The 19,710-nt window shown below is 43.9% G+C and overlaps 2 protein-coding genes and 1 pseudogene across 2 annotated transcripts; all 3 read left to right on the forward strand.

Annotated features, from left to right (window-relative positions):
• LOC124014199 (rab GDP dissociation inhibitor beta-like) lies at window positions 1–11,728 on the forward strand. Its single transcript, XM_046328960.1, has 11 exons — window positions 1–158; window positions 7,014–7,121; window positions 7,439–7,538; window positions 7,919–8,053; window positions 8,322–8,520; window positions 8,850–8,981; window positions 9,269–9,368; window positions 9,469–9,640; window positions 10,051–10,195; window positions 10,282–10,336; window positions 10,461–11,728. Exons 1-11 carry the CDS (start codon window positions 114–116, stop codon window positions 10,614–10,616), a joined length of 1,347 nt encoding a protein of 448 aa, XP_046184916.1. The 5' UTR covers window positions 1–113; the 3' UTR covers window positions 10,617–11,728.
• A 138-nt stretch (window positions 11,729–11,866) lies between these two features.
• Window positions 11,867–16,031, forward strand: LOC124014200 (ankyrin repeat and SOCS box protein 13-like). Its single transcript, XM_046328961.1, has 6 exons — window positions 11,867–12,346; window positions 12,555–12,742; window positions 14,479–14,635; window positions 14,987–15,121; window positions 15,342–15,533; window positions 15,625–16,031. The coding sequence occupies exons 1-6, from the start codon at window positions 12,286–12,288 to the stop codon at window positions 15,756–15,758; spliced, it is 867 nt and encodes a 288-aa protein (XP_046184917.1). The 5' UTR covers window positions 11,867–12,285; the 3' UTR covers window positions 15,759–16,031.
• Window positions 16,032–16,116: 85 nt separating this feature from the next.
• LOC124013566 lies at window positions 16,117–19,051 on the forward strand (annotated as a pseudogene).
• The last annotated feature ends 659 nt before the right edge of the window (window positions 19,052–19,710 follow it).

Genomic DNA, 19,710 nt, shown 5'->3' on the forward strand with positions numbered 1-19,710 from the left:
AAGTGAAGCAGAATCACTTGACGTTGAACCGCAGCCCCTTTCGTCTCCAGTTTTGCAGATCTCCATTTTCTTCGGGCCACTATTCAGGAAAAGAGGAGAAAATTACTGGGAAAATGAATGAAGAATACGACGTTATCGTGCTGGGTACCGGACTGACGGTGAGAATAATTGTACCATGCCAGTTCGTTCCTTGACTAATCTTAGCGATGCTCAGAGGGAATATGTTCCTTCAATTCCACTTAGTCGAGTTTTGCTACCCCGCTAGCTAGCGTAGTTCAACTATCGGCTGGGCCTAATAAGCTAGCTAGCTAACTACTGTCAGTGGTCACGTCTGTCAATGTTTGCATCCACAAATACTTTTGTCAATGAATTTAACGTTCGGTAGTTAGCTAGGTAACTACTAATACGTTTGTCATTTTAAGGTGGTGCCTCAGTCTCATATTCATGCATGCTGTTTATTATCAATCAAATTGAAAATCTAGCTGGCATTGGTAGCTAATGGCTAGCATGATAACTGGCTCGCTACTGTAGCTGATGACAGCTTTGTTTCAGCTAACGTGTCCCAGTTTGTTAGTGTATTGTCATTTTTAGTTTGAAAAAGTGTGCCTGTGCTCATGTTGAGTGTGATACAAAGCTAGTGTAATTTTTGAGTTGGATACCAATTTATGTAACGTTACCATCACCATGGGATGAAGCTTTATTCATGAGTGCTTGGATTTCTCTTTAACAGGCAATGGGTTTGTTTTGGGGAGGAGATTCTCCCCGCGAGTATCAGTTTAGCTAGCTAACGTGTAACTAGTTAGCTAATCTAACTGGTGTACCTATGATGGGTTGGTTAGTACACTGAACAGAAATATAAACGCAATATTTTCAAAGATTTTACTGAGTTATAGTTTATATAGGAAATCAGTCAATTGAAATAAATAAATTAGGCCCTAATCTATTGATTTCACATGACCGGGAGCACAGATATGCATCTGTTAGTTTGACCACCATTTGCCTCATGCAGCGTGACACATGTTAATTGTGGCCTGTGGAAAGCTGTCCCACTCTTCAATGGCTGCGCAAAATTTTTGAATCTTGGCGGCAACTGGAACATGTCCTACACATCGACCCAGAGCATCCCCAACATGCTCAATGGGAGAGATGTCTGGCGAGTATGCAGGCCATGGAAAAACTGGGACATTTTCAGCTTCCAGGAATTGTGTACAGATCCTTGCAAATGCGACTGTGCATTGTGCTGAAACATGAGGTGATGGCGGGGGATGAAGGACACAAAAATGCGCCTCAGGATCTCGTCACAGTATCGTTGTGCACTCAAATTGCCATTGATAAAATTAAATAGTGTTCATAGGCTGTAGCTTATGCCTGCCTACCATAACCCCACCGCCATCATGGGACACTCTGTTCACAATGTTGACATCAGCAAACCGCGCACCCACACGACGTCATACACGCTGTCTGACGTCTGCCCGGTACAGTTGACACCGGGATTCATCCGTGAAGAGCACACTTCTCCAGCGTGCCAGTAGCAATTCGAAGGTGAGCATTTGCCCGCCGAAGCCAAACTGCAGTCAGGTCAAGACAACGAGCACGCAGATGAGCTTCCCTGAGATGGATTCTGACAGTTAGTGCTGAAATTCTTTGGTTGAGCAAACCCCTAGTTTTATCAGTTGTACGGGTGGCTGGTCTTGGACAACCCCGCAGGTGAAGAAGCCGGATGTGGAAGATCTGTGGTGGCCGTGGCTTAGGGTAGAAAAATGATCTTGCAACAGTTCTGGTGGACATTCCTGCAGTCAGCATGCCAATAGTACGCTCCCTCAACACAATGCCACAATGTCTCAAGGTTTATGTGACAACTGCACATTTTTATGGCCTTTTATTGTCCCCAACACAAGGTGCACCTGTGTAATGATCATGCTGTTTAATCAGCTTCTTGATATGCCACACCTGTCAGGTGAATGGATTATCTTGGGAAAGGAGAAATGCTCACTAAAAGGGATGTGCTCAAAATATGACAAGCTTTTTATGGAACATTTCTGGGATCTTTTATTTCAGCTCATGAAATATGGGACTAACACTCATGTTGCATTTTATATTTTTGTTCAGTATAAATAGCTAGCTAATTCAGTGTTTGTAAAATGAATGGGTAGTGAACAACAGCCACATCTGCAATTTCTGAACCATAATCCACCAGACCCGAATGAGCTAGCTAATGTTACTTAGCTCAGCGTTTCCCAAACTCTGGCCTGCCCTTGCACTACACAGCTGACTCAAGTAATCATAGCAAAAACCAAATGTGCACCAAGGGGGAGCCCAAGGACCGAGTTTGGGAAACCCTGATTTGTGTTAGCTATTTTCTCAAGTTGATTCAGCAGTACTAGCTAATTACTTTGTGTCCACTAGCCAGCTAAGTAGCCAACATTGAGAGAACCAAAAATGACCAATATGTTGTTGCCACTGCTTTACTCAGTCGTAAAACACTTGGTTGATGCATGACAGGAAAGACTTGTGATAGTATTTTCTGTACTCTGAGGCCTCACTCAGATTATCTATTGACAGTTTCCTGTCTGTCTTGCATGTCTGACTCACGTGGGGGAGTGTTTTGTTAAAAATAACAGTTCAGCAGTAGAACACACACAAGAAGACAAAATCATACTGTTTCATATGAAACAATCCATTGCCAAGGTTTGAAAGCAATACTTTCACTGATAAAGGTCCAGCTAGTTCCTTTGCTGTCAGTCACACTGACTTTCACATTCCATGTTTACAAAACTAATTACATAACATATTCCATCCAGGAATCTTGTGAAAGCGTTCAGAATCCTGTGTAGTCCACTCCAACAGGATATGGCAGTCGAATGCATTTGGTTTGTTAGTGGTATGGGGTAGGCAGTCTGGCTAAGAGTGTTGGCTTTTGGGTTGGTGACTCCTGTGTTGTTTTAGACTGCAGATGCTTGTGGTTCAGTCACCAAGGAACTGAGAGTACAGGGTAAGTTTAAGTTCTGCAAAATCCAGAAAGACCGTTGTACGAGAGCTCTGAGGCATCACGTAGACCTAACTGGCGCCATATAATATGACAGAATGGTATGATATGAGCATTGGTCCAGCTGAGGCTGGTCAAACCTAGCAAGTGTTAGGTTCTAATTATCAGAGTAAGAACTTCACTGACACTATGAAGGCTTAAACCAAGTTTATTCTTCCCAAAATATCGAACCGCTAAACAGACAAAAACATGTTCACACAAGCACTGATATTTAACCCTTTCTCCTATGTTAAGTCTCCCCCTATACATCTGAACAGCCAATGTATCTGTTGCTAGCCAGAACCTTAGTGATATCTGTTCTTCCTCCATCTGATCTAACCTCTGGCCCAAAGTGCTCACTCCTCCCCAACTCACAGCTTTCATGGTGACTGGTACCAGACTGTCTCTTCTCCTCCCAGAGGATCCCTCCCATAGGATCCCTGATGGCTAACAATAACATATTCTAACATAATGTAAACATTATACATTACCCTCTCTCCCTCAGTGACCTGAATAAGTATGTTTCATATTCTCATAACCCAACACAAGTATCCAGTTCTGTTTGTCATTTATTTAAGCATCTCACATTGATTGTGGTCTATGTGGTTCCTCTTTGTAGTGGAGAAAGACATGGTGGGGAAAGGAGAACCGACTGTTCTGGGATATGCTTTTATTGTATGTATTCTTCCTCTGCAGCTTGCAGTCCATCTGTCCCCTTACTAAAAGGCTGAGGGTCAGGAGGGCATGGTCATCAATATTGTAGCCCCTGTTTTACACCACCACTTGATACTTTTGGTTGTCATGTGATGTAATTCATGTGATGTAATTTGAGTCCAGGCCAAGCTAACCCTTTTCCTGATAAAAGGATAGAGGGCCGCAGTAGTAGATGAAACATGGGGGCATTAGATTTAGTTAACAACCTTGAGCGTCATTCAATTAGAGCTAGGGAAGATGATGTGATGGTTCTAGTAATGTGTGTGGATCCTGAGAGTGTGCAATGACATTACAGATGCACTCTACTTGCAGTCCAGATATTGGATCCCAACCTTTTGGAGCCACACATGAAGGAGTTGTGGGGAAATGTCAGCCAGGGTGGCACTGGCACACAGTCACTCTTGTTCCCAGCGTGACACACACAGTGGCCTTTTGAACTTCAGAGAGCCGCCCAACACTTTACCGTCTTCAGAGTGGGCCTCAGTCAGTCCCATCATAAAAATCCACCTGCTTTTTATAGGGCCGCTGTGTTAAAGATTAACTGTGACGTTTCCCCCCTCACTTCAAAGTGTTTTGTTGCTTGTTTGACTCTTCCTTCCTGAATTGAGGGTTGGTCTCTTCGATCTCTCTTTCAGCCTGAGGTTGTGATGACTAGGCTTCCCTCAGCAGAATGTCAGAGCCTACAGACAGCAGGGCTGCCTGAGTCCCATGCCACTCAAAATTGTGTCTGGGAGGCATCCATTTACTGCCATATATTATTCAGGAAGTTACAGCACCGTAAAAATGTTTTGTCACACCCCGGATAGTGAAATGTGTCGTTTAACAGTGTCAACCATAGTAGAACGGCGCCCCTGGAGCAAATTGGGCTTAACTGCCTTGACACATCGACAGGTTTTTCACCTTGGGGGGCTCGGGTAATCCAAACAGCAACTTTTCCCCTTACTGGCCCAACACTCTAACCACTTGGCTACCTGCCACCCTCCATGTGTATTTAATGGATTTACAGAACTGTGATGAGAAACAAGGACAATTTACACCACACAACCAAATTGATTGTCTTCCTAAATGAATAGGGAAATATGAACTGCTTAGACATTTGCTGAGGTATTTTCCTCTCATCAGAAATCCTCAAGGCATGTTTTATGGTTCCCTTTTCCCACAAAATAAATACATCTGTAAATACTTGGTAATAATTGGTACTAAAATGCTAATTTGGTCATTATGGATGGAACATCAAAGGCATTACCTGAACCTTTTTCTAAGATTCCTTTTATGAAACAGACATTCCTCATGTGCTTGTGGTAGACAGTGAGATGAGCACATGCTTCCGCTGCGGATGTTTAGCACAGGCAGTCCTGCGTCACTTTATTCTCACGTTGAGTGACATCAAGGCTTCTCTCTGAGAGTGGACATTGATTTTTCATTCCCTGAGAGACCTGACTGGTCAGTGCTTTAAAAAAAAAAAATGTAGCTCAGTAAAAGTCCCTATTTGTCTAACGTTAAGGCCCGTGGTCTGAAAATGCAGTGGTGAGGAAATGTTACTGTCCTTACTTTAAACTTGCCCAGCCCCAGATGAGGGGTTGGTTAGGGCTAGCTTGGGGCAGGGGCACTGTATCCCCGCGATGATGGTAACAGCAGGGCAGGGTGCTTTTTTTGTACACCGGAGGAGCCCTGTCCTAAGTTTTCCTGATCTGAATGGGGATGACTCTAGGGAGATGGAAACTAAAGCAATAGCAACACCAGTGCAGTGTCACTTCCTGTGACATAAGGCATTCTGTAGGACCTGGCAGCAGTGTACACCAGGAGTGTGGAATCATTACACTGTGCTGTGGTGTCCTGTGTTTGTCATTAGTCATTGTCAACACAATGTAGCCTATAAAATATGCCTCTCAAACACAACCTGTCACCTTTTTTTCCCCCCCATTATATTCAATCTGAGTCATTCAAAGGTCTTATCAAGGGTGATTTGTTACAGTAAGATCAAATATTGCGGATTCAATATGTAGGCAGAAGCTATCCCTCTATCAGCAGTGTTCTGAATCGGGAGGCATTTCGGTTGAACTTTTTTTTGGAATAAAGTCCACGGAACCACATGATGCAGAGTGGTTTGCTGCTTCTACAAACCAGCTGCCGTAATCTTAAAGCCTTTGAAAAACTGTGGGAATTCCAGAGTCAGTCACCCACGTACGTTTTCCTCTGGCCGGCCGGGAATGCCGTACCAGGCAGCCCGTGATTCTTGACTCAATTTGGGAAACTATTGCCTTGACAGAGGAACTCGAATTGCAGCCTAGTACTGCAAAGGGAGAAACAGAAAGCTGCTGATCGGCAGCTTGGTTGTCTGATCTAGCCTAAATTCCATCTTTTAAACGGAGCGTGAGTTGAATCGCTCTGGATAAGAGCGTCTGCTAAATGACTTAAATGTAAATGTAAATGTTGAATTGGACACTCAAACATACTCCCCCCTCTGCATAGCTCCCTGCTTTAGCGGTCATTGCTGAAACCCTTTATTTTGTGGTCACACTGCCACTACAGACTGCCTCTACTCCAGAATGACAGAGAATGTTAAATAGAGTTCTGCGTTCTAGATTCTGGAATCCTTCCCTACTGTTAACCAGGCTGGAGATCTTACTGAATTGGTCCCACCCACGCCCCTCTCTCTCCTCCACTGCCCTCTTATCAAAAGTGGCAAACGCGCACACACACCAGAGGCCATCTTCAGTCACAGCCTTAAGTCTACTCTCCCAGAAGATTCATGAGTGGATTTAATGTTTGTCTGTTGTGTCATATCAATCTTTTTATGGAATTCCTGCTTATTAGGCTAAATGATTGCTTACACTATATAATCAGTGTTAATCAATTTTAAGTACACACACAGCTAGCAGAGGGGAAGCATGGGTCAGTCAGTTATCAGATCAGAGCTTGAAAAGACGAGGCCAAACCAGACAGGGACCACATTCATTACTTTGACTACATTCTGCGACAAAGCCTCAAGTGTTTCCTTGTCTAGTTGAACCTTGGCTGTTTGAAATCTGAGGCTTTTAGTGCATTTTCTGCCGTAATGAGACCGTGACTGCATCTGCCATTATGAAACTATCGTATCTGGAAATACTGATACGAGCAATATTCATACAACAATATAATCTCAAACATGAAAATCAATATTAAGGATTCAATTAACATTCCAAATGTTTGTCCTGTGCGATTTTGGCCACTATCCAGGTGTAAGTGATTTCTGATGCTCAAACCCCTCTCCTTCCTGTTTCTCGTCCAATAGGAATGCATCCTGTCAGGGATCATGTCGGTGAAGGGGAAGAAGGTCCTGCACATGGACCGGAACTCCTACTACGGAGCAGAGAGTGCCTCCATCACTCCCCTGGAGGATGTAAGTCAACCGCTGACCTCTACTGCTTGACCTCTGAGGCGCTGACCCCTAAGACCAACCTTAACAGGCCACACATGACGTAAAAAAGACTGCACCATTCTCTTACACAAGATAACAGGCAGGATGCCTACTCACCCATTTCCTAGCAATGTTTGTAACCGTATGAATCCGAATAATGAGACATGAGGAAGAGAACAAGGAACTAGTCATACTAATCTTAATATCCTTAAAAATGGGTGACACATATGCACTCTGTTGTATTCCTCTAGGCTTAATTGCTGCTTCAACAAAATGGCAAAATATTTTCTCTCTTTTAGCTGTATAAACGCTTCAGTCTCCCAGGCGCCCCACCGGAGTCCATGGGAAAAGGCAGGGACTGGAATGTGGACCTCATCCCGAAGTTCCTCATGGCCAACGGTATACACTAATCACCACTTTTTATTATGTATTGCATTAACTAGGGCCAGGAGTTTTCCTGACCATGTCACAAGACCAGGAAAAACTCAGGACCTTAGATATAACAATTCATCCTTGGTCTCAGCGGCAAAGAAGGGATGAATACCTAAAATGTGATTCTGGAATATTCAGTAGTTGTGTCGTGGCCGTATTTGACTGTGCGACTGATCCTGTTGCCTAGCAATGATTGGATGTGATTGACAGGATGAGGCAACAGAGAGCACTTTCAGTTTGAAGATGAATGAAGCTGTATATGTAAAAGTGATTTGAATTGGATTGAACTGTATTCTCCTAACCTGCCTGGGAAAGGTAACACTGATTTGTCTGTCTCACCTGTGCAGGTCAGTTGGTCCGCATGCTGCTGATCACACAGGTGACGCGCTACCTGGACTTCAAGGTGATTGAAGGCAGCTTTGTCTACAAGAAGGGCAGCATCTACAAAGTGCCCTCCACCGAGACCGAGGCCCTGGCATCGAGTGAGTGGTACAGGGGGACTATGGGAAATAGAGGAGGTTGGGTTTCGTAGTTTTGATGTCCGATAAGCTCAGGTTTACTGTATGCAGAGTTAACTTTTAATCAAGTCTAGTACCCATCCGGCTTACAGCAGTCATACGTCAAAATGTCTTACTGTCATCCCAGCTCCTCACAAATGACCTCTTCCTGGTTCTACATTGTCTTGCTTTTCAGCTCTCAATCATGTAGATAATTAGCTACCCCTGAATAGCACAACTCTCTCCCTTACAGGTCTGATGGGGCTGTTTGAAAAACGGCGCTTCAGAAAGTTCCTGGTTTTCGTGGCCAACTTTGACGAAAACGACCCCAAGACCATGGAGGGCGTGGACCCCAACAAGACGACGATGAGGGACGTGTTCAAGAAGTTTGACCTGGGTCAGGACGTCATCGACTTCACAGGACACTCCCTCGCCCTCTACCGGACAGACGAGTGAGTCACCTGCATCTTCTTATTGGCCGAGCCAGAGATGGAAGGTGTTCGGCCATTTTTGGGTCAACTAAAAAGCATGAAGAGTTCCAGGTCATCCTATTTGCAGTTGCACTACGTTGATTATCAGATTTCAGGATATAGCATTATTCTGAGACTGTGTAAAAGCTGACCTGGAATGTCACCGTTATTATATACCGTTTAGATGACATGGTAGCCTCACAAGCACAGGGTGTCAAGGATGGTCATTCTATTTTCCAGTCTTTCAAGAAACTTTGTTATATATTCAAAGAAAGCACTGTATTCATACTTGTCTCTCCCACCTCTCTCAGGTACCTGGACCTGCCTTGCATGGACTCGCTAAACAGGATCAAGCTGTACAGTGAGTCTCTCGCCAGATATGGCAAGAGTCCGTACCTCTACCCCCTCTACGGCCTGGGGGAGCTGCCCCAAGGGTTCGCCAGGTAAGGCTCACCTCAACTCTGACCTCTATCATTTTCAGGCTTGCTGCCTTTGTTTTATGTGTTTTGGCTTGTTGAATTTCACTATGCAAATTAAGATTAGACTCATTTGAATCCAAATACAATTTTCAGCAGAATGCCCAATGGTTATTCTTGTTTTTCTGTCGGACTGTTTCAATTTAGATGGGTCTTTTCAAAGTGTGCTATTTCTTGAAAGTATACAATAGATTTCTGAACCGTGTGCTTCTAGTTAAAATCTCTCCCTCTCGTTCCCTATCTCCTTCCTGTAGACTAAGTGCTATCTATGGAGGAACCTACATGCTGAACAAGCCCATTGAGGAGATCGTCATGGAGGATGGAAAAGTAGTGGGAGTCAAGTCTGAGGGAGAGGTAAGAATCATGTTATTTCTCCCCGGCTTATATAGAGGCCGTACTCTGAGGACTAGAGGAAGGCATGTGTAATCTTAAGGCTAATATTTAACCCCCCCAGATCGCCCGCTGTAAGCAGCTGATCTGCGATCCCAGCTATCTAATGGACCGCAGCACCAAGGTCGGTCAGGTGATCCGGGTCATCTGCATCATGAGCCACCCCATCAAGAACACCAGCGACGCAAACTCCTGTCAGATCATCATCCCCCAGAACCAGGTCAACAGGAAGCACGGTGAGCCCTGCTGCAGGAAGTGGTCACCACGCAAGGCCCCTATGGAAACAATGCATGAGATGTATATATTGAACATGAGACCATCTTCACACTCCACTACCCAAAAGTCTTGAAGTACTCTACTTAAGACTAAGATGATTCTAACATCATGTAGAAGAAATGCCTGAGGGGGGATCCCCACATCTGATTTTAAGGGGAAAAGGAAGCTAGGTTAACGATACTGTATCCCTGAAAACTGTTTTCCCTGACCCCGCTGAGGGTGAGATGGTGAATCAAATTCATATTTGAAGGGTGGTATGGACGTAACCATATCACTGCCCCAAATCGCACCCAACTCTGACAAGGAGTGAAATATTGAATTTGCTGATCTCTTTTTAAATGTTTTTTTTTTTAATTATTTTTTTTTGCAGATATCTACGTGTGCATGATCTCCTATACTCATAATGTGGCAGCACAGGGGAAGTATGTGGCCATCGTCAGCACCACAGTGGAGACGGACAACCCTGAGATGGAGGTCAAACCAGCCATGGACCTGCTGGAGCCTGTCGAGCAGAAGTACGAGCCTCATCACTAAACTGTTGTTGGATGTCTCCCACTAGTCTTTGCTACGGTCATGTTGACTTTGTCATTTCTCTCTGCAGGTTTGTGAGCATCAGTGACCAGTACGCACCAACTGACATGGGTGCTGAAAGCCAGGTGGGTCCATTACTTCTGTTTGTTTCTTCTTAACCCAGTCAAATCCAGTGACCTTGTGTTAACAAAAATACAATTATTGTTTGCCTGTGTTTAACCATCAATTGTTTTCTTATTGTTGGCGTAGATCTTCATGTCCCGTACCTACGATGCTACCACCCACTTCGAGACCACCTGCGACGACATCAAGGACATCTACAAGAGGATGACGGGTATAGAATTTGACTTTGCAGAGATGGAGCGCAAGAAGAACGACATCTTCGGTGACGCAGCTGACCAGTAGAGAAACAAGAGAGTCTGCAACACTCGTGAATATCAGATGTTTGCTGCCGACCACTGAAATCTTTCAAAAATAAGGAAAACCATACAAATATAGATAAATGGGCTGGCTGATGATCCAAGTGTATGTTTTGCCCGTTATGGAAGTTCACACTATATATGAAGTCACAATATAGCATCGCTGGAAAAGGGGGCCAGGTGGGAGTTAAGCATTTTATAATCACTTTCAGAGAGCTGTTGCACTGAACATTGGTATACATACGCCCTACATTCTTTTTCATAATGTAACTGATGATTTTCTCTCCTGGATGAGGGCGTTTAGTCCACATATGCCAAATCACTTGATCAATCAAAAGAAAACAGTACCACAGTGTGGGAGGGTCAAATTTATTTTGTCCAAAAACTAAAAAATAAATAATGCAAACATGTAAACGCATAAGTGTATTGGGGAAATGAATCATGAAATGTGATCAGATCAGTTGTATTTTTCTTGTCAGGTGTTTTTGTTGTGAGGGAGGTAAGTGAGTGGCTTGGCTTGTTCCAGTTATAATGAAGCACTATTCCTATAGGCCATAACCAAAAAAGGGTTTGGCCAGCAAAGCTTCATTTGACCACCGATAACCATGTGTGAGAGAGGAAGCTTTTAATTGTTTCCGTGACCAGCTAATATAAATACTCCATCGATTGTGATTGGGGGGCGTTGTTGTTTTTTTGTTTTCATTTATCAGCCTCCTTGTCCTAGTGGCTCATCTCCAGCCTCTAGTCGCCATCCCCGGGCAAGGCATCTTACTGTACCTAGGCCAAGCCACTGAACGAGCAAGTATAGTCCAGCAAGAAGGCCAACTACCTGGACCTGTTTGCAGCTTGAGAAACCATAATGTCTTAGGAAAGGAAAGAAAAGTATTCTATTAAAAATGAACAGACTGAAGCAGGTTGGGCATTTGTGGTGAAGTTGACTAATTGCTTTAAAATGACCAAATGTCTACTATGGCAGTATTGATATGACAAGGGCCCTGTTTAAATGTCATCAATGTAAAATATATATAATAATACAAAAAGATGGTGCTCAAATGATTTCTGTACTGCAAAGTAAAAATTTACTTGTGGGAAAAAAAAGTATTTGTTCTTATTCAGTAGTGAATCGGAGTATTGCTGTCTGATGGGCTTTTGTGGTCATTTCAGTATTGGGAGCTTTTGCCTTTGAAACTAACTCTTTCATACTATTTTAAGATATCATCAACCTAAACTGTCTGCTGGAGCATTTATGAACTCTGCACTGAAGAGGACCGTTTGTTATTCGTTGATGCAGGACTAAAAACAGACCATTACAGTCTGATTCGTTTGACAAAGACCATCCTTTAATGAAGTGCAAAAATTACTCTGGATTTGCTGAATGTCTGTGTTGGCTGATTGATATTAATATGGCAACCTATGTGTAACCGTTAGTGTAATGGTAAAATGCACTGTTAACACGGCATGTCTACAAAATCAAAAAGCTCTTATAACATGGTGAGCAAATACGTACTTAAGTCATCATCACACTTAGAACTCCAACTCCCAGAAGTCTCTGCTGCTTCCCTGTCATAAATATAGTCACATGGACGCTGTTTCAACAAAAATAAACACAGTGCACTCATGTTGATTTTGTTTATCTGTCACGCGAATATTTCCCAATGGAAAATCCTGCAATAATGGAAATGACAGCGGCACGGCGTTCGAACTTTGGAGATATTGGTGAGTGTTTGATTTGGGCAAACTGGCTATCAACTTTTCAATCTGAACTACATACATTCCAATTATGGACGGAAAGGTGGTGAATGTAAATATGTTCGCTTTTATCCACTGCCCAAAAATGTTTTTTGGATTAACGCATAATTACGCGACCAATGCGTAAATACGCAGCAGGTCGTGTTTGAGCCAGAGCCTCTCCCTTTCCTACTAGGGTTTTGGGCAGACCGAACCGCGTTGCATGAGGCCGCGTCCTTAGGCAGGGCCCTTCAAGTGAAACAGCTGATTGAGGGTGGAGCATCTGTAAACATGGTGACAGTAGACAACATCACCCCGCTCCATGATGCCTGCATCCAGGGACATCCAAACTGTGTTCGACTGCTACTAGATGCAGGGGCTCAGGTGAGGCAGCTACAGTAGGGCTAAATACACTGCTCAAAAAAATAAAGGGAACACTAAAATAACACATCCTAGATCTGAATGAATGAAATGTTCTTATTAAATAATTTTTTCTTTACATAGTTGAATGTGCTGACAACAAAATCACACAAAAATGATCAATGGAAATCAAATTTATCAACACATGGAGGTCTGGATTTGGAGTCACACTCTAAATTAAAGTGGAAAACCACACTACAGGCTGATCAAACTTTGATGTAATGTCCTTAAAACAAGTCAAAATGAGGCTCAGTAGTGTGTGTGGCCTCCACGTGCCTGTATGACCTCCCTACAACGCCTGGGCATGCTCCTGATGAGGTGGTGGATGGTCTCCTGAGGGATCTCCCAGACCTGGACTAAAGCATCCGCCAACTCCTGGACAGTCTATGGTGCAACGTGGCGTTGGTGGATGGAGCGAGACATGTCCCAGATGTGCTCAATTGGATTCAGGTCTGGGGAACGGGCGGGCCAGTCCATAGCATCAATGCCTTCCTCTTGCAGGAACTGCTGACACACTCCAGCCACATGAGGTCTAGCATTGTCTTGCATTAGGAACCCAGGGCGAACCGCACCAGCATATGGTCTCACAAGGGGTCTGAGAATCTAATCTCGGTACCTACTGGCAGTCAGGCTACCTCTGGCGAGCATATGGAGGGCTGTGCGGCCCCCCAAAGAAATGCCACCCCACACCATGACTGACCCACCGCCAAACCGGTCATGCTGGAGGATGTTGCAGGCAGCAGAACGTTCTCCACGGCGTCTCCAGACTCTGTCACGTCTGTCACATGTGCTCAGTGTGAACCTGCTTTCATCTGTGAAGAGCACAGGGCGCCAGTGGCGAATTTTCCAATCTTGGTGTTCTCTGGCAAATGACAAACGTCCTGCACGGTGTTGGGCTGTAAGCACAACCCCCACCTGTGGACGTCGGGCCCTCATACCACCCTCATGGAGTCTGTTTCTGACCGTTTGAGCAAACAAATGCACATTTGTGGCCTGCTGGAGGTCATTTAGCAGGGCTCTGGCAGTGCTCCTCCTGCTCCTCCTTGCACAAAGGCGGAGGTAGCGGTCCTGCTGCTGGGTTGTTGCCCTCCTACGGCTCCTCCACGTCTCCTGATGTACTGGCCTGTCTCCTGGTAGAGCCTCCATGCTCTGGACACTACGCTGACAGACACAGCAAACCTTCTTGCCACAGCTCGCATTGATGTGCCATCCTGGATGAGCTGCACTACCTGAGCCACTTGTGTGGGTTGTAGACTCCGTCTCATGCTACCACTAGATTGAAAGCACCGCCAGCATTCAAAAGTGACCAAAACATCAGCCAGGAAGCATAGGAACTGAGAAGTGGTCTGTGGTCACCACCTGCAGAACCACTCCTTTATTGGGGGTGTCTTGCTAATTGCCTATAATTTCCACCTGTTGTCTATTCCATTTGCACAACAGCATGTGAAATTTATTGTCAATCAGTGTTGCTTCCGAAGTGGACAGTTTGATTTCACAGAAGTGTGATTGACTTGGAGTTACATTGTGTTGTTTAAGTCTTCCCTTTATTTTTTTCAGCAGTGTATATAGAGCTGTAGACAGATAATGACACATTTCATATTAGGTAGAAGGATGCACCAATACACATACAGCATGTGTAGCAGTAGTGGTCCCTCTCACTCTATCTCTCCATCCCTTCCTCTTTACCCCCTCTCCCCCAGGTGGACGTGAGGACCATCCATGGCAGCACTCCTCTCTGTAACGCCTGTGCTGCGGGGAGCCTGGAGTGTGCAAAGATGCTGCTGGAACATGGAGCCAAAGTCAACCCCTCCCTCACAGCACTCACTGCCTCTCCTCTGCATGAGGCCTGCATAAAGGGTAAGATTGGGGAATGATGAGGGGGTATATGACTGGGGAAATGGTGGTAAGGCAGGGTCAGGTGGACTGGAGGAGGGAAAGAACAGGACAAGTGAGGAAAGACTGACCAGGATAGGAGGGAAGAGACTGGTACAATGGGTGTTAAGCAGGACAAGGAGAGATAAGAGACTGGTGGAATAGGTTTTAAGCAGAAGGAGAGGGAAGAGGTAAGGAGATAAGGGGCAGCACTAGGGCGAGTGAGGTAGGAGTGCAAGAGAAGGGATGGGTGTGAGGAGGATGCACCGTAAGTGTATAGACATGTGTGAGTACTTCATATCTAATGAAACCGTTTCGTATCTGTCTATACTGTAGGTAATGCAGATATAGTGAGGCTAGTGATAGCGCATGGAGCCTTGCTAGAGGCCTTTGATCTCCAGTTCGGTACCCCGCTACATGCTGCCTGTGCCAAGGAACATGTGGACTGTGCCAGGGTGCTGCTCAAAGCAGGTGAGGATGGGGACAAAGAGGAAAACATTGTCTCAGGCGACTGCTGTATTCATATCAATGGCTCTGTATGACTATACAGTGTTTTTGAATATGTTTTACATACAAATATTTGCTATGCTGGACGGACACTGTGGAATTTCATTCACAAATCTGCCACAAAGCCACATTTTCCTGAGGAAATGTAAGCATCGACTGTAAACAGAATGTGTTTTCTGTTCAGGTGCCAAGGTGAATGCAGCTAAGTTCCATGAGACAGCTCTCCACCATGCTGCCAGAGTAGAGATGGTGGACATGATTGAGTTACTGGTGGACTTTGGAGGCAACGTGTATGTCACAGACAACGACAACAAAAAGCCTATAGACTACACCAAGCCTGGCTCTCCCACTGAACAATGCTTACAGTATTATGAAAGTAAGTCTAGAGGCAATAATATTTTCCATTTGTGATTCTCCCTCCCTTATGTGACTTTTGTTAGTCATTGTGGCTGTCTGATTATCTCTAGGTACTCCTCTGAGTCTGCAGCAACTTAGCAGAGTGACTCTGAGGACGTTGCTGGGTACCAGAGCTCTGGAGGTCGTAGGTCAACTGGACATATCTCAACGTACCATCAGCTACATTCTCTGTGAGGGGTGTTGATGCTGCCTTATGAACTGACTCGTGGATGGATTCCCAAAGGAATATCAGAAAAAGGAGAATGCTTGAATACTAAGCTGGGACACATCTCATCATCTTCATATGTTTTGTTTACTGTGGGACACACATACAAATTGATGTGATTTATTACAGTGTTATAAGCAGTAACACATTGTAAAATACATTTCAAGAAGACCTGCTGCAATTGTTCTAATATTCTATAGAGATGAAAGCTTGTTTTAGCATGGTTAGGGAAAATAAAGCCAAACAATGTCAGTCCTCTACTTTTGCATTAATATCAACATTTTGACAAAACATTTCTACTACAACTCCCAGCATGCTCTCAAATTCATCAAAGGTCATGTCAAACCAGTCACGTGATGTGTCAGTGCCGCATGTAAACACAGCACACATGTGGATGATGGAGGTTGAAACTGCCAGACCGTATTTCTTTGGAGACATAGGTGCGTATGAAAGTATTTCGGTTTTGTATGCTAGCATCCATTTGGTTACTGCATGTCATAGCTAGCAAGCATGTGTTCATGATATAACAGCAACGTAAGTGTGTCAGGCTGCTACTGGATGCTGGAGCACAGGTGAGACTGTCACTAAGTTGAGGGAGAGAGATAAGAGAAATATCGGCAATAAATGAGGGAGGTTCGCCATAGAATAATTAAAATAATAAAGGATATATATAGTCATAGATATAGAAGGGTGGGACCCAGATTCAACGCAGGTTAAAGATCAAGAGAAAGTCATGTGTTCTTTATAGTTAATTAGGACATATGATGGCTGTGTTGTCTTGTAGGTGGATGCCCGTAACACGGACGGTAGCACCCCTCTGTGTGAGGCCTGCTCGGTTGGGAGCTTTGACTGTGTGAGGATGCTGCTGGAGCATGGGGCCAATGTGAACCCCACTCTCTCTTCCTGGACCACCTCACCCCTACACAAAGCTTGCATGGGGGGGTAAGTGTGTAGGATGAGCGTGCATCAAGATGGTTTGAGAACTTGTGACAGTCTGTTCTTGTGTCCCAGGTAATGCTGACGTTGTGAAGATCATGATCGCTAAAGGTGCCAGTCTGGAGGCATATGACCTGTACCATGGGACCCCACTGCACGTGGCGTGTGCCAACGACCACACGGCCTGTGTCAAGGCGCTACTCAACGCAGGTGAGCATTTTGAGAATAACACTCTCTAACAACTAATTATCTGATTGTGAAGAAGAACAACACAATGAATAAAGACCTGAATAGAGAATAAAACCCTGGGTTTGAGTTCTCAACTCTGGAGTGCACCTTTAGTAATAACCTATTTTGTGTGTCATTTGCTTCCTCAGGTGCCAAAGTGAATTATGCTCGGCTGCACAAGACGGCCCTGCACCATGCTGCTAAAGTGAAGAGTGTTGACATGATCGACATGCTGGTGGAGTTTGGGGCGAACATCTACGCCAAAGGCAAAAACGATAAGAAGCCCATTGAATCCATCGAACCCGGTTCTCCCGCTGCACTCTGCTTAAAGTTTTATGAAACTAAGTCACAGTGTGAGAGAGGTTTTTATACCACAGTTACCAGTTTTAAGCAATAGATGTGCTGTACCAGTATGTTTTTGTGGATTTCTAAGCAATGTCACAGTGTCACCAGTAGGTGGTGCCCATTGCTAATTTTTCAGGATCAGAAAGTTACAGGTAGTGGAAAAGTAAAAGAAATGTATAAAAAAATAAGAACTTGATGTGGTTGAACCCATCAAAAACAGCTGTTTGAACACTTCTTAATTGGTACACAATACTCAGGTCAAGGTAGATTTAATTTCTTCCTGTTTTTTTAAGGGCCTAATTATAGAATGACATATAAAGTAGAATCCATATTAATTGAATAGGATCTCTGTGGTTCTAGTAATAATGATTTGTCATTTAACTTAATGTGGCATGAACACAACCAGTCATGATGTTTTCAACATGTAGGCTACACGTGCATGTTTGTCCACTCACAAATGAATTCCAACAGCCAAACAGTGCTCTGCCCCAACCATTTGATTAATGGAAAGAAACACCTGTTAAAACACCAGAAAGTCTAATGACGTTCTGCGATTGTCATTCTGCCTACACTTGTAGCCTGAATTGATGTGTCTACTTGTAGCCTGAATTGATGTGTCTACTTGTAGCCTGAATTGATGTGTCTACTTGTAGCCTGAATTGATGTGTCTACCTGTAGCCTGAATTGATGTGTCTACCTGTAGCCTGAATTGATGTGTCTACTTGTAGCCTGAATTGATGTGTCTACTTGTAGCCTGAATTGATGTCTACTTGTAGCCTGAATTGATGTGTCTACTTGTAGCCTGAATTGATGTGTCTACTTGTAGCCTGAATTGATGTGTCTACTTGTATCCTGAATTGATGTGTCTACTTGTAGCCTGAATTGATGTGTCTACTTGTAGCCTGAATTGATGTGTCTACTTGTAGCCTGAATTGATGTGTCTACTTGTAGCCTGAATTGATGTGTCTACTTGTAGCCTGAATTGATGTGTCTACTTGTAGCCTGAATTGATGTGTCTACTTGTAGCCTGAATTGACGTGTCTACTTGTAGCCTGAATTGACGTGTCTACCTGTAGCCTGAATTGACGTGTCTACCTGTAGCCTGAATTGACGTGTCTACCTGTAGCCTGAATTGATGTGTCTACTTGTAGCCTGAATTGACGTGTCTACCTGTAGCCTGAATTGATGTGTCTACTTGTAGCCTGAATTGATGTGTCTACTTGTAGCCTGAATTGATGTCCGTGCGCGCCAGTCTTTGCCAGCCATCCTTGCCTTGGAAAAATATCAGCGTTCTCCTCGAACTACGCCACATTTTGGAGCGTCTATAATATGCCACCCAATTTCAAGTCCATTTTTCATGTGGCTGACATGTGGTTATGATAAATATCTATTTACAGAAGCATGTTTATCTTTTTAGGATGCAATACCAGACCACACCAGCTTACTTTAACCCCTGACAATACCCAGTCTTACGTCAGAAAGATATTTCTCCAGTATTTTGAACATAGACTAAGTCCATCTGTCCTGTCCCTCAAGTTAATGTCTATCCTACTCATGTTCCCTGAAGCTGATCAATTAGTACTATAACATTCAGTTTAGTTACGGGTCAGTAACTGACGATGAGACCCAGACAGATTCCTCTGCCACAGAGCCACTCGTGGAATGTGAGACCAGGTCTGTGCGAGAAGCCACACAGCAACAGTATCCTAGGCATCAGACATAGACACCTCTTGTAAGGAAAAATAAAAACTTTATTTCATGAAGTGCAAGGACATTGTGACATACAATTTAAAAAATTTGCTCAACTCATGTTTTATTGAGTCCTATTGTTGGGTTATGCAAGCAAACATCAACATAATATCCCTGCTCAAAAGCTCCAGTCTTTAAATATACTAAATGGGACATATATCTCTGACTGTGTATTGACTCTTGAATACTATCCCAGTGTTGTGGATAGACTAAATCTCCCATAAACCTTTGTGGTTGTCTGCCTGTAGGTACTCCATTGAGTCTGCAGCAGCTGAGCAGAGTGACCCTGAGGGCGATGCTGGGTAGCAGAGCTCTGGAGGTCGTAGTTCAACTGGACATACCAAAGCAAATCATTCACTTCCTATGTTACCGCTGACCCTGATACCATTATCTTACTAAGGTGAAGGAAGGAAGCTCAGAGACTGAAACCTTTAAAAAATACAAATAAACATCACATATCATCAAAATGCTACAGTCTGAACCTTAGATGCCACTAGATTAGATGCATAAAAATAATATGCATACAGCAAAGCACAGGTTTCCAAACAAACAGTATTTTTAAGCGGAGCACTTTTCGCTTTGATGTCTTCAGAATGTGTGCCATATCATCACATTAGATACATATTTAAAGAACAGGAGCATAAGGAGGTTTTAATGGGGACTTTTTACATAC

Source organism: Oncorhynchus gorbuscha, linkage group LG25, assembly GCF_021184085.1.
Source record: "Oncorhynchus gorbuscha isolate QuinsamMale2020 ecotype Even-year linkage group LG25, OgorEven_v1.0, whole genome shotgun sequence".
Taxonomy (NCBI): Eukaryota; Metazoa; Chordata; class Actinopteri; order Salmoniformes; family Salmonidae; genus Oncorhynchus; species Oncorhynchus gorbuscha.

What these genes read in the sequence shown, in the direction of transcription:
- LOC124014199 (XM_046328960.1), top strand. Translation starts at nt 114, where the DNA reads ATGAATGAAGAATACGACGTTATCGTGCTGGGTACCGGACTGACG. An exon ending in CTGCCCCAAGGGTTCGCCAG is followed by an intron (nt 8,982 to 9,268) that starts GTAAGGCTCACC and finishes TCCTTCCTGTAG; the next exon opens with ACTAAGTGCTATCTATGGAG. An exon ending in GAGTCAAGTCTGAGGGAGAG is followed by an intron (nt 9,369 to 9,468) that starts GTAAGAATCATG and finishes TAACCCCCCCAG; the next exon opens with ATCGCCCGCTGTAAGCAGCT.
- LOC124014200 (XM_046328961.1), top strand. Translation starts at nt 12,286, where the DNA reads ATGGAAAATCCTGCAATAATGGAAATGACAGCGGCACGGCGTTCGAAC. An exon ending in TTCGAACTTTGGAGATATTG is followed by an intron (nt 12,347 to 12,554) that starts GTGAGTGTTTGA and finishes CTTTCCTACTAG; the next exon opens with GGTTTTGGGCAGACCGAACC. An exon ending in ATGCTTACAGTATTATGAAA is followed by an intron (nt 15,534 to 15,624) that starts GTAAGTCTAGAG and finishes GATTATCTCTAG; the next exon opens with GTACTCCTCTGAGTCTGCAG.